The 12,123-nt window shown below is 40.6% G+C and overlaps 2 protein-coding genes across 4 annotated transcripts in view; both read left to right on the top strand.

Annotated features, from left to right (window-relative positions):
• The window catches only part of MPZL3 (myelin protein zero like 3), a 28,023-nt gene extending 18,116 nt beyond the window's left edge, over window positions 1-9,907 (top strand). Inside the window, exons 3-6 of the mRNA XM_020886711.2 lie at window positions 168-378; window positions 2,711-2,876; window positions 4,656-4,716; window positions 6,929-9,907. Of these exons, the coding sequence (XP_020742370.2) occupies window positions 168-378; window positions 2,711-2,876; window positions 4,656-4,716; window positions 6,929-6,955 (465 nt within the window). The 3' untranslated portion in view covers window positions 6,956-9,907. The remainder of the gene's footprint in view (window positions 1-167; window positions 379-2,710; window positions 2,877-4,655; window positions 4,717-6,928) is intronic.
• The window catches only part of JAML (junction adhesion molecule like), a 59,024-nt gene that overhangs the window by 18,097 nt on the left and 28,804 nt on the right, over window positions 1-12,123 (top strand). Inside the window, exons 1-2 of one of the 3 annotated variants that reach the window (XM_020886706.2) lie at window positions 10,006-10,770; window positions 10,881-11,021. The exons of 1 other annotated variant lie outside the window; for it this stretch is intronic. The gene's annotated coding sequence lies outside the window, so the exon portion shown is untranslated. Of the gene's footprint in view, window positions 1-10,005; window positions 11,022-12,123 lie in introns of those variants that run through there. One more of the 3 variants, XM_020886705.2, reaches the window with a different exon arrangement.

Here is a 12,123-nt window from a genome sequence, read left to right on the forward strand (position 1 = left end):
TTCTTGCCTGGAGAATCTCAGGGACGGGGAGCCTGGTGGGCTGCCGTCTATGGGGTCGCACAGAGTCAGACACGACTGAAGTGACTTAGCAGCAGCAGCAGCAGCTTTACGTTTCATTGCATTTTCCATATTAACTCTTTTATTTTCTCATGGTGTTGCTTTCCTAGATTTTTCATTATCAGTCTTTCCAGTACCCAACCACAGCTGGCACTTTTCGGGATCGGATCTCCTGGGTTGGAGATGTATACAAAGGGGATGCATCCATAAGCATAAGCAATCCTACCATGAAGGACAATGGGACATTCAGCTGTGCTGTGAAAAACCCCCCGGACGTGCACCATAATATTCCGGCGACAGAGCTGACAGTCACAGAAAGGGGTAAGCTAACTGCCACCAACCTGTGCTGCAGTGAGTGCTCTGGGACTAATGTGGTGGTTTGTGGAGAGATCAGTGATAAGCAGAACTTAACTCATCTTTATCAGAACATTCTACCATCTTGAATTGTCTTTGAGGATGAGTTCTTTATTTTGGAAACTGAAGTTTTTTTTTTCCAAATATTGTCATAGTTTTGCCATGATTCTTCTTTAAATTTTCATTTCAGGTGACCAGAGTCTTGTGGAATGTAATGCAAACCCCTGAGTAAATAGAGGGTTGCTATCTGTGTGAAACAGATGTCATTCTGGTTTCCCTAATGTGTTCATACCCTCAGTTATGAGACTGTGTTTTTTCCTGAGTCTCGAAAGGGTACCTCCTTTAAATATAGAGGCTGCACATTTCTTTTCTGTTGCAAAGAGCAGCATTCGGTATGAAACATGAGTGGGATAAGGACTGACCTTTTTTCTCCCACCCTTCCCTGGTGACTGTTGAGTGGTCATTCTAGTCCTTATTTGGATTTGAACCAAAGATTTAAATATAGAGACCTGCATTATGGTTCATTATAGCTACCTTGTCATTTCTCAAATCTTTCTGTATGTCTCTCTGTCTCTTTCTCCCTTGCCTTTCTCTTTCTTTATTTTTTTAGGACGACTTATAGATTTCAAAGACATGGGCATATTCATACTGCTGGTGGGAGTAGAAACTGGTATAGTTTTTCTGGCAGACTGTTTGATAGTATAAATCAGATACCTTAAAATTGTATATCCTTTGATTCAGCAATTCCATTTTAAAATGTTTTAAAAAATAGAGCTAAGTATGAATGTTTATATGCAAGGATGATCATCATTACATAATTCATAGATTCAAAGAATTGGAAACAACTTTAATATCCAGCATTAGCAGATTGATGCAATAAATTATTCAATATGCAGAATACTATGCAGCCCTTAAAAAAAGTCACACCTGGACTGATGAACCTATTTGCAGAGCAGGAAAAGAGACAGACTTATTATTATTTTTTTCATATATTTTTATTAGTTGGAGGCTAACTACTTTACAATATTGTAGTGGTTTTTGCCATACATTGACATGAATCAGCCATGGATTTACATGTGTTCCCCATCCTGATCCCCCCTCCTACCTCCTTCCCCATCCCATCCCTCTGGGTCTTCCCAGTGCACCAGCCCTGAGCACTTGTCTTATGCAGCCAACCTGGACTGGCAATCTGTCTCACACTTGATAATATACATGTTTCAATGCTATTCTCTCAGCTCATCCCACCCTCGCCTTCTCCCACAGAGTCCAAAAGTCTGTTCTATACATCTGAGGAGACACAGACTTAGAGAACGGACTTGTGGACACAGCGGGAGAAGGAGAGGGTGGGGTGAATTGGAACAGTAGCATTGACATACATGCACACCACGGGTAAAATAGCTAGCTAGTGGGAAACTGCTGTAGAGTCCAGGGAGCTCAGCTTGGTGCTCTGTGATGACTTAGAGGCGTGGGAGGGAGGCTCAGGAGGAAAGGGATATATGAATACACATAGCTGATTCGAATTGTTGTATAGCGGAGACTAACACAACACTGTAAGGCAATTGTGTGTGTTAGTCACTCTTTGTGACCCCGTGGACTGCAGCCCGCCAGGCTCCTCTGTCCATGGGATTCTCCAGGCAAGAATACTCGAGTAGGTTGCCATTTCCTTCTCCAGGGGATCTTCCCGACCCAGGGATCGAACCCGAGTCTCCTGCATTGCAGGTGGACTCTTTACCACCTGAACCACCAAGGAAGCCACCAATTATACTCCAATTAAAAAAATAAATAAAATGGAAAAAAAAATCACACATGATGGAATATTTATGGAAAATATTTATATAGTAAATAAAAAAGAGGTTAGAAAAAGTCTGTAAAGTATGGTCTGCACTTCTGAACATATAGTCTCCTCCCTACATTCCCACTCATGCCCACATACTCCTGGGGACTTCCCTGGTGGTCCAGTGGTTAAGACTTCATCTTCTAACACTGGGGGTGTGTTTTCCATCCCTGTCAGGGGAGCTAAGATCCCACCTGCCTCGTGGCCAAAACCCCAAAACATAAAACAGAGACACAGACTCCTAGAAAGAAGAGTGAACAGGTAGATACTGACATGTTGATCCTAGGTATCCAGATTATGGGTTTTAATTTTAATTCTTTGTGTTTTTGTGTGTTTTCCGGTGTTTCTACCATGAATTTATTCCTTTTGTAATCAGAAGAAAACTGGAGCAAAAGTAAGACTATCTCATGTCATAGGAAGCACTTTGCACATCCCTCTCTTTTACCTTCTCTTTTCCTCCTTCAGGTTTTGGCACGATGCTGTCCTCTGTGGCCCTTCTTTCCATTCTTGTCTTCATTCCCTCAACTGTAGTGGTTATTCTGCTACTGATGAGAATGGGGAGGAAGTCTGCGGGGCTGAAGAAGAGGAGCAAGTCTGGCTATAAGAAGTCGTCTATTGAGGTTTCAGATGAGTAAGTCCAGCTGCAGTCCTGAGCCGTCCGCCTTCTTCCGAGCCATGCTTTGTGGACAGCACCAGACCTCGGCATCTGTGCCTTCCTTTCTTCCAGGCTGACCTCATTCTGCTGAAAGGGAAACTCCGTGGATATTAATTTGGAGAGAAAGAGACAGAGGAGTTAATAGCATGGTCCTAGTCTCTTTTTTTTGGAAATAAGTGTACAGTGCTGTGGTTCAGAGTGTAAATTCTGAAATGAATCTCTCATTCCTTCCAAATGAAGAGGAAATCCCCAAGTCAATTATTTTTTCCTTTTCCTTATTTTGGCCCCAAGCTGACAGAAATGCCTGAGCAGTGAGAGAGGCTTTAGAACAGCCATGGAGGGCAACATAATTTAAATAAGCAAGAACTATTCTTGGTCAGCAAGTGCTCCAAAGGGGTTAACTGGATTGTGATTATCAAAAGCAAGTGAGCAGGTGTGATCCAGTATCTTCCCTAAGAACAAATCCACTAAAAAAAAAAAAGGTAACAAAAGTCTACATAAAACTCTGTTGATTCTCCATTTTGTCTATTTCAGAGGCTTGGAACCTTGGAAGAGAAATCTTACTTTGAGAGAGTCTAAAATCTTTCTCTGTGTGTGTATGTGTGTGTATGCATGTACACATTTATCTAATGGGGGTAAGAGTCCCCTTTAAAGGAATCTGTGGCCTCCCACAAGGCAAAGAACTCTTGGTAAAAAATACTAAAATGTCTATTTCTAAGCATGGTCTAATAAGACCTCCTTATAATCTAAGCCTGAATTGCATTGTTTCTTGCTATTTCTTCTCATTGGTTCCAGTGAGCTGTTTCCTTCTCCAAACTGACTATACTCATTTAGATCTTAAAAAAAAAAATTATTTATTTGGTTGCTCTGGGTCTTTGTTGCTGTGTACAGGCTTTCTCTAGTTGCAGCCAGCGGGGGCTCCTCTCTAGTTATGGTGCATGGGCTTCTCACTGTGGTGGCTTCCGTTGTTGCAAAGCATAGGCTCTAGAGCGTAGGCTCAGTAGTTGTAGCACATGGGCCTAGTTGCCTCACAGCATGTGGGATCTTCCCAGACCAGGGACTGAACTGGTGTCCCTTGCATTTCAAGACAGATTCTTAATCACTAGATCACCAAGGAAGCCCTATTTAGATATTAAAAATTTTTTTTTCAATGTGCTTCCCTCTCACCTGGATTCCCCTCCCTCCTTCCCTTGTTTGCCTGGAAAACTCTTCTTTATCTTCCAAGACCCTGCTGCAGCTTCTCCTTCTCTTGAAGTTCCCTGACTCTTTCAGGGTAAACTAATCTCTCTCTCCCCTTTGCTGCCGCAGCAGTTTGACTTTAACTCTGAAAACATTTATCACATTGTATTGTGACATACTTGTTATGTTCTAATGGGTCTCTCACCTCAGGAAATCATGAGCTCAAGGGACAGTGCCCAGACATGGTTGATGCCGAGTATATTTCTAAATGAGCAGTTGCCATTAGCTCTTATTTATTGATCACTTACTATGTGCCAAGCACTGTGGTCCATGATTTTACGTGTGCTTATTTTGCACATACGCCTCACCACTATTCTTTCAGTGTAGATGGTAATACCTGCATTTTGTAGATGACGAAACAGGCTCCTGGAGCTCAAATAATTTGCCCAGTCACCCTGTTAGTAAGTGGCAGAACTGGAATTTAAAGCCACACCCGTCTGACCTCAGCACTTGTCCTCTTAAGGATTGCTACCGAGGATGATGACTGCCCGTGTTTGGTTTGTCCTCTTTCTACAGCACTGACCAGGAGGGGGGTGACTGCATGGCGAAGCTTTGTGTTCGTTGTGCTGAGTGTGTGGTAAGTCCGTGCCGCTTCACTGTTCACTCTTCATGCTTTATTTTCCTGCTTAATTAAGGTAAGCCCTTGTCCTCAGAGAAGCAAGGGGCATGCAGGTAGGTCTACAGCAAAGTATGAACCAAGGCCTTGGCCCAAAGCATTTTAGTCTCAGGGGACCCTGTCCAGTTCTAACCATCATTTTATTTTCTGTCTTGTGGGCACCGAGTGGTGTCCTTAGGTTAGGGAAGGGGGGACTGTGTAGGCAGCCTCTGCTGGCTGACCGGGCGCATCCTGAAAGAGGAGCGTCCTGTGTTGCTAAAGTCATACTGGGAGAGCTGGCTGAACTGGCTGAACCCAAAGCTGGTAGAACTGAGCTTTTCTGCTGAGCCTCAGTTTTTCCTAGGAAATAAGAGTGATATCACCGTTTAGGTGACTCAATTGTTTTGTCCATAAGAAATACCCATGTTGGAAGGCTTGAGTTTTGATTGAAATTGCGGAAAGCACTTGCTGTGACTGGTAGGCTTACGTGGCTGCCTCAGGATCCTACGAGGACAGGCTTTCTGATGTGGTACTGTTGAAAACAGGTCAAAAGCAACTCATGATCTAATGTGAAGCATACCTGTCATTTCAGGGTTTAAGCTTGAGCCTTCTTTGTACTTACTGCTGAGCTCAGCACTTGGCCAGATGACGGCAGCCCAGTTACTCATCACAGTGTTCTTTGTCTCTCTTTCTTTCTCTCATGTACTTGAGTATTCTAAGTGTCTTCTCTGATGAGAGAAAGGTGGATAGTGCCAGTGGATAGAATCTAATTAAAATCCTTTGGGATTTGAATATTTTGATAACACAAAATAAGCTAATGTCCTGAAACTAACACAATATTGTTAATTATATTCCAAGATAAAATAAAAACTAAAAAAAAAAAGAGGAAAAGAATAATTTTTCTGAAACTAATACAGCATTGTTAATCAACTATATTCCAATGTAAGATAAAAATTAAAAAGAAAAAATCACTTTGCTGTACACCTGAAACAACACAACATTGTTAGTTATGTCTCATCCTTCAGGACACAGTTGAAATGTTACCTTCTCTTAAGTTAGGGTACAAATAATAACTAACTATATCTTTTTAAAATTAGTAAGATATAGTGTTTCAGATAGTGCTTCATGCTATAGAGAAAAAATAAAATAGAAAAGGAGATGGAATGGCTAGATAAGGGGGTGTGATACTAAATAGGATGGTTGGGGGAATTCCCTAGCGGTCCAGTGGTTAGGATTAGATGCTTTCACTGTCGTGGACCAGGTTCAATCCCTGGTTGGAGAACTAAGATCCCATAACCCACATGGTGTGGCCATAAAAAAAAAATAGGATGGTTGGGGGGACCCTCATTGAGATGATATTTAAACAGACACCTAAAACAAGAAGCAAGAGGCATGGCTACCATGGAGGAGCATTATTCTAGACAGAGGAAGTGGTTGGTGCAAAGACCCTGGGGAGGGGCCATGATTGGCATGTTCTAGGAACAGCATGGAGGCCAATGTGGCAGGAATGAAGAGAGCAAGGCGAAGAATAGCATTTCTTCAGAGAGATGATGTCATATTTTATAGAACATTGCATGACTGTAATGACCTAAACTTTCAATCCTACTGAAACAGAATCCGCTGGAGGTTTTTGCAAAGAGAACACTGAACTGATTTAAGTGGTAAAAATGTCATTCTGGCTTCTGTGTTGAAAACAGGTGGTGAGGGACCGTGACAGAAACACAGTCCATTTAGGAGACTTTAGCAGTAATGGAGGTGAGGGAAAAGGGTGTTGATCTGGACCAAGATGGTGATAGTGGGGATGGTGAGAAGTGGTTGTTCTCTGGTTATAGTTTGTAGGTAAAGCCAGAAGGACTTCTTGATGAGTTGTATGTGTCTGTGAACAAATGAGAGGAGTTAAGGATAAATCCAAAGTTCTTGACCTGAGCAAATGGTAGAATAGAGTTGCCGTTTTCTAATATGTACAAGCCTGTGAGTGGAACATGTTTTAGGCAGAAGATCAGGAGCTGAGTCTGGATATATTAAATTTGAAATACTTAGTAAATTTAGGTGGATTGAGCTCATTCCATTTTACTGTTAATGAAGCCTCTAGCTGAGTTCCATCTGGGGGGCCCTACTGTGTGGTCTTTACCTGAATTCTGACTGTGGCATGTACTTCATATACACACTGCAACTACTATTCTTTCCTTTCCAGGATTCAGACTATGAAGAGACATATTGATGAAAGTTTGCATGATAGAAGAAGAGTCACCTGATAACAAGATGTTCTGTTCCACTGGCAGCTAAAGCCTCCCAGAGAAGTGGAGCTGGCTTGGACAATAATGGTGGAGAATCCTGGAAGTCATCAGTAAAGACTTTAGGAGTGACTTATTTATTGAAGAAATATTCTTTTTGTATTTATAAACTGTTAAGAAACTCTAAGAAGAGACTCATAACTACCCCTGTTAATAACTTATACTCTAATTGAATGAAGGAATTCTTTTCCTAAATAGAAAGATAACTTTTTGTTTAGTCTTTGCTCTTGAATGTATTACATGTTTTCTTCCAGTTTTTATGAGGGAGAATCCTAGATGTTGGCCACACTGCTGATGCATATATATATATGTATATGTATTTAATGAAATGGATCTTAGAGCTTCCTGATATGCTCCTGGACAAAATGTTTTTTGGGGATAGTTATTCTTTGTTTTTTGCTCCATGAATATTTTCAGCTGTCAGTTAGCATACAGCATATACTCATTGGTTTAATTATCTCATCATCAGTTGTGTTTGGGAGGCTTGGAGTGCATAACCCCGGTTTTTTAGAGTTGGTAGGATCAGGAGTCAGTGGTTTATTTGACTGTGCTTTTAAAGTATTAAACTGTCAACAATTTACAATTAAGAAATGCTGAGATAGAGGGGTTCCCTTCTTTTTCTCACTAGGTGCAATTTTTTATTTTACTTTCTTAACAGCTGAGTGATTTATGGTTTCCTTCTTGACTTTTCAAATCAGAGGCAAGAAAAACTCTTCATAGGGTTTTTAGTGGGGATAAATAGAATAACTTTACCTGTTATTTGCAATGAAAATAATCTTTTTTTTTCCATTTATTTTTATTAGTTGGAGGCTAATTACTTTACAATATTGTAGTGGTTTTTGCCATACATTGACATGAATCAGCCATGGATTTACATTTGTTCCCCATCCCGATCCCCCCGCCCATGAAATGATCTTTTAACCTATGCTGTTCTTCAAGATTTTCTTCTAAAATGCAGAAAATATGAGTGAAAGAAGGTATTTACAATCCCTTTTTTGCATAATATTTGAGATAAGGAAGTGAGGGTGTACACAACTTATACTTCCTTCTTCTGTCTCTTGATACTTTCTACCAACTTCCTTCATTCTACTGCACCAAATTATTTCAAATATTAATTTACGTGGGATTTTTCTATAAGCCATTAAGAAATATGTATGACATATCAGGAAGGGTTGACTGACTAGTCCTCTGTAATAGAGGGATAGAGTTCACTTCTTAATTATGAGAGACAAAAATGTCTCTCATAATTTGATTTTTTTAACAGGGTAGCCCCTTTCCATGATTCTTTGCTAGGTGACTCAGGAGGTTTCCATATTGTAGCACAAAACATTGTATGCTGTACAAAAATCACTTTTATATTTTTTTGCCAAGATCTATTTTTAAAAATTTAGGTTATTCCATCTCATAGATTTGGCCTGGCCTCTTATGTTAATCTAGTCCATTAATGAGAGAGTCTGATTAGTTAATAGATGTTATAATTTACCTCTGATCATATAAGAAAGAAGAGGCAGAAGCAAGATTGTCAGTCTGCATCTACAGTGGTTAAGTTTCACACTCTTGAGCTACTTGTTAAGTATGTGGTTGTCTGGGGCCAATCTAGTGAGACAGTCTAGTCTGACACCTCAATGCAGAAAGGAAAACAGTTTGAGAAACAGGAGTAGATAATTTGGGCTCTAGGACATTTGAAGATAGAGATCTAGTTGTGAGATAGACTTCTTGTGGGTCCTCATTCTTTGAGAAAGAGATGATGTTACAGGAACCCAGGTAAAGTTATATCCCATTGAATGAAGGACCAGTTTTGACTGAGTTTTCTGGCAATTTCCCTTCAGGCATGTTATAAGGATTCATCCAGTGGGATATGTTTATCACTTTAGGTAAATAGTACTGTGTGAATGCCTGGTCATGTTATTTTGTAGCCTTGATCAGGGTTTGAACCAGTCCCTTCCTTTTTAAGTGACTGAATGATGGAATCCTTCAGGGTAGGAGAGTAAGTTGACCACCTAGTCTGCTCCATGGGTTTGTGGTCACATCACAGTCTTAAGGTCGCTCTGTCTCCTTCTTCAGCCCTTTTATTGGGGTCTGAGTTACAGCCTTTTTTTTTCTTCAAAGAAGCACAAAGCAGTGTTTGGATATACCTGCCTTTTAAGACTTTTAAGGATGAAAGGAAGAAAAAGTGGTTTTTTTTTTTAAACTTACTGTTTTAATATTTTCTAAGGTGCTATTCTCTCTTTATTTTTTTCGTTTTACTTCTCTGTGAGTTCTTATCACACTTTATGGAGACCAGCCTTGTCTAGAAAGAGAATTGAATTCTGAACCTTCAGAGGGGGTTAAAAGCCTTTCAGAACTTTTCTTTGGCTGCTGAAGTCTTTACTTGTGGCTATGTTGCCTTATGAGTTTCATGCATTGAGTTTTTAATTCTGTTACCAAATGTGAACTTATAAAATGTTTTGTGTTTCCTATGTGACCTGGTACCTCAAGCTTCTTAGGGGGCACATTCTCTGCAGTCCTTAAACTGGGCTCTGTGCTTCACGAGGGAATGTTTCATGTCTTTGTTTAGAAAAAATTCTGGGGGCCAAATCCTGAGTCCGCATGTTCTTATGTGTCACTCACTTATGATTCCAAGAGGGGAGTTGTAAGAAGACCAATAGCGTGTGGCACAAGACTCTCATTTAATTGCACAATTTAAAACTTTGCTCCTAGAAGAGGCAACTCCATCCTTTTGACTCTAGTGTTGGACTGTTAATGCTGCATTTCACTTTGTTTCTTGTTTGTCAATTTTTGTAGGAGGATATGCACTATTGGGTCATATGCACAGACATTGTAACTCTTGAGATCTTTACCACATCATAGTTAATAAACTTCTTTGCACTTTCTTGCTACTTTTTGGTGTGTGTGTACATAACAAGACTAGAGTTGTCATGTGAAAGAGAAGGGAGGTGGCTTATGATTTTCAGCACCCAGTAACGATTCATCTCTGAGCCATACCCCAGCAAAAATCTGCATAGGTGTGCTGCAGAGATGTGCTGGAGCCAGCTCACACCTTAAGAGTTGATTGATAAATTTTTAGGAATTTTTAACAACTGTTAAAATGTTGGTAGTCTAAAATAGACCACATTGCTGGTATTTGCTCAATTGCTGGCTCACCAGCATACCCATTCTCAAGAACCATGCGACATAGTTCTGGAGAAGAGCAAGCATTCAACAACTTGTCAAATGATACAGAACAAGTTTCAAAAAACAAGTATGCCCATGTGTAGTCAAACCAGTGCAGGCAAGATTGAAGGTGTACGCACTGAAAACACTTATTTTGAAGTGGTGACTTGAAAGCAAAAGATACCTTGATCCAAAGAAGCTTTGAGTTTTTAATCTAGGATGTCCAAGTCACTTAAGGGATTCTCTGAGGAATAAAATGCTTCTTGTATGCTAGAAATGCTGATGTCATATGGTCAGGGAAGATTGACATGCCTCGGTGGTGAGCTGGAGGACGGGACAAGCATATCTTTGGAAACAGAGATTAGCTATATTGCCCCTGTACTGAGAGGAAAAATAAAGTTGCAAGATTGCTATATTTTAGATACAGAGCAAAATGTTTTGTGTTAATCTTAAATGTATTTTGTTTGCACAAAGCTGATTTCTCAGCTTGTTTACCTGGGACCATTCAACATCCCATCCTAGGAGGTTGTTGCCTACAAGAGGAGATGACACCTGCAGAGGTCTGAAGCATGAGGCTTGTCTCAGTAAGGTGAATTTATTACCTCATTTTAGAATGAAAGTGTAAATAAAAATTGAGTAATAGGCCAGCTGACTGAAACGAGAACCTTAATTTGGAGGTTCCTGTTTGTGTCGCTGCAGCCACCTCAGGATGCACGCATATGGTTTGATCTGAGCCTGACCTTCTGTGCAGGCAGAAGTGTCTTCAGTCGGACTTGGGAACTGCAGTGGTGGGAGAATTGAGTTGCTGGTATTGAGTTCTCCTGGTGTTCATCATCTTGGGTAAGCGCCTGCTTTGTATTTTTTTTTTTTTTTTTTTGCTTTGTATTTCTTAAGCAGTGACTTGAAATTTTCTCACTCGGAAGAAGGCTGGTTCTGAAGGTTTTCATTTAAAGGCCATCCTTTTGGGCTGTGGGGCAATCCCAGAAATGTGAGCCTCTGCAGGAGGACTGCCATAAGGTAGTCTAGTGGGTCCAGTTTTCCTTTCTGCAGTGTAACCTGTGTTAAGATCCTCAGAGAAAAAAACAGTAAGGTTTGCTCTTAATAAAAGAGTAAATTATGATGATGATGGTGATAGGCTTTAGCTTTTAAGTTGCCTGTGGCTTTAAGCACAGCTGTGGCTGGCTGTTCCTTGGACTCATGGCAGAACACTTCCTGAACTGTTTCTTTTCTCCCAATCCTACACAGGCCAATATTTAACCATAAGAAGTCAGGAACCTCAACCTCCCAAGAGAGCTAGGCTGTTGTTCATGCTTGCCTCACCATCTGCATAGCCGGATCTCAGGGACGATAAAGTAGGATGGTTGATAGAAGCTGGTCTAAAGGAGAGAGCAGGAGTAATGACTGCCTGATTGAGGGAAGGTGTGAGGTTGTGGGTGGGCTCAGTGGGCACTTGTCCGTACTAGGGGCAAACACTTGACTGAGAGAGAAAGCTCATCTCCCTTATTTTGTCCTGTAATATAATATTGAGGAGGTCATTTCCACATACTGTGTGATCATCTCTGCCATGAGCCTCTTTTCTGAAGATGTTTTTTTCTGTTAAAATTGTGTCAAAGACAACAATTCCCTTACATTTTTAATAATAGAAAAGGGGGTCCTGATAGTTACAACTCCCCAGGGGTGATAGAAGATACTTGCCAAGAGTTATATTGTGAAAGAACCATGAGCTCAGCTCCAAACATTTGACCAGCACATGAGATAACTTATTATGCAGAATTACCTCAAGAACATGCTGATGAGAAGATAAATTAGCATCTGGGAAGGAAGCTGGCAGAGTTGAAGATTCAGATGGAGTCCATCAAGGTGCTTAAGGTTCATCTGAGTGCTTTTGTTAGATTTTTTTTAGAGACTGAGATTCATATATGAATTCTAAATTATGTATCTG

The sequence above is a fragment of the Odocoileus virginianus genome, chromosome 10, assembly GCF_023699985.2.
Source record: "Odocoileus virginianus isolate 20LAN1187 ecotype Illinois chromosome 10, Ovbor_1.2, whole genome shotgun sequence".
Taxonomy (NCBI): Eukaryota; Metazoa; Chordata; class Mammalia; order Artiodactyla; family Cervidae; genus Odocoileus; species Odocoileus virginianus.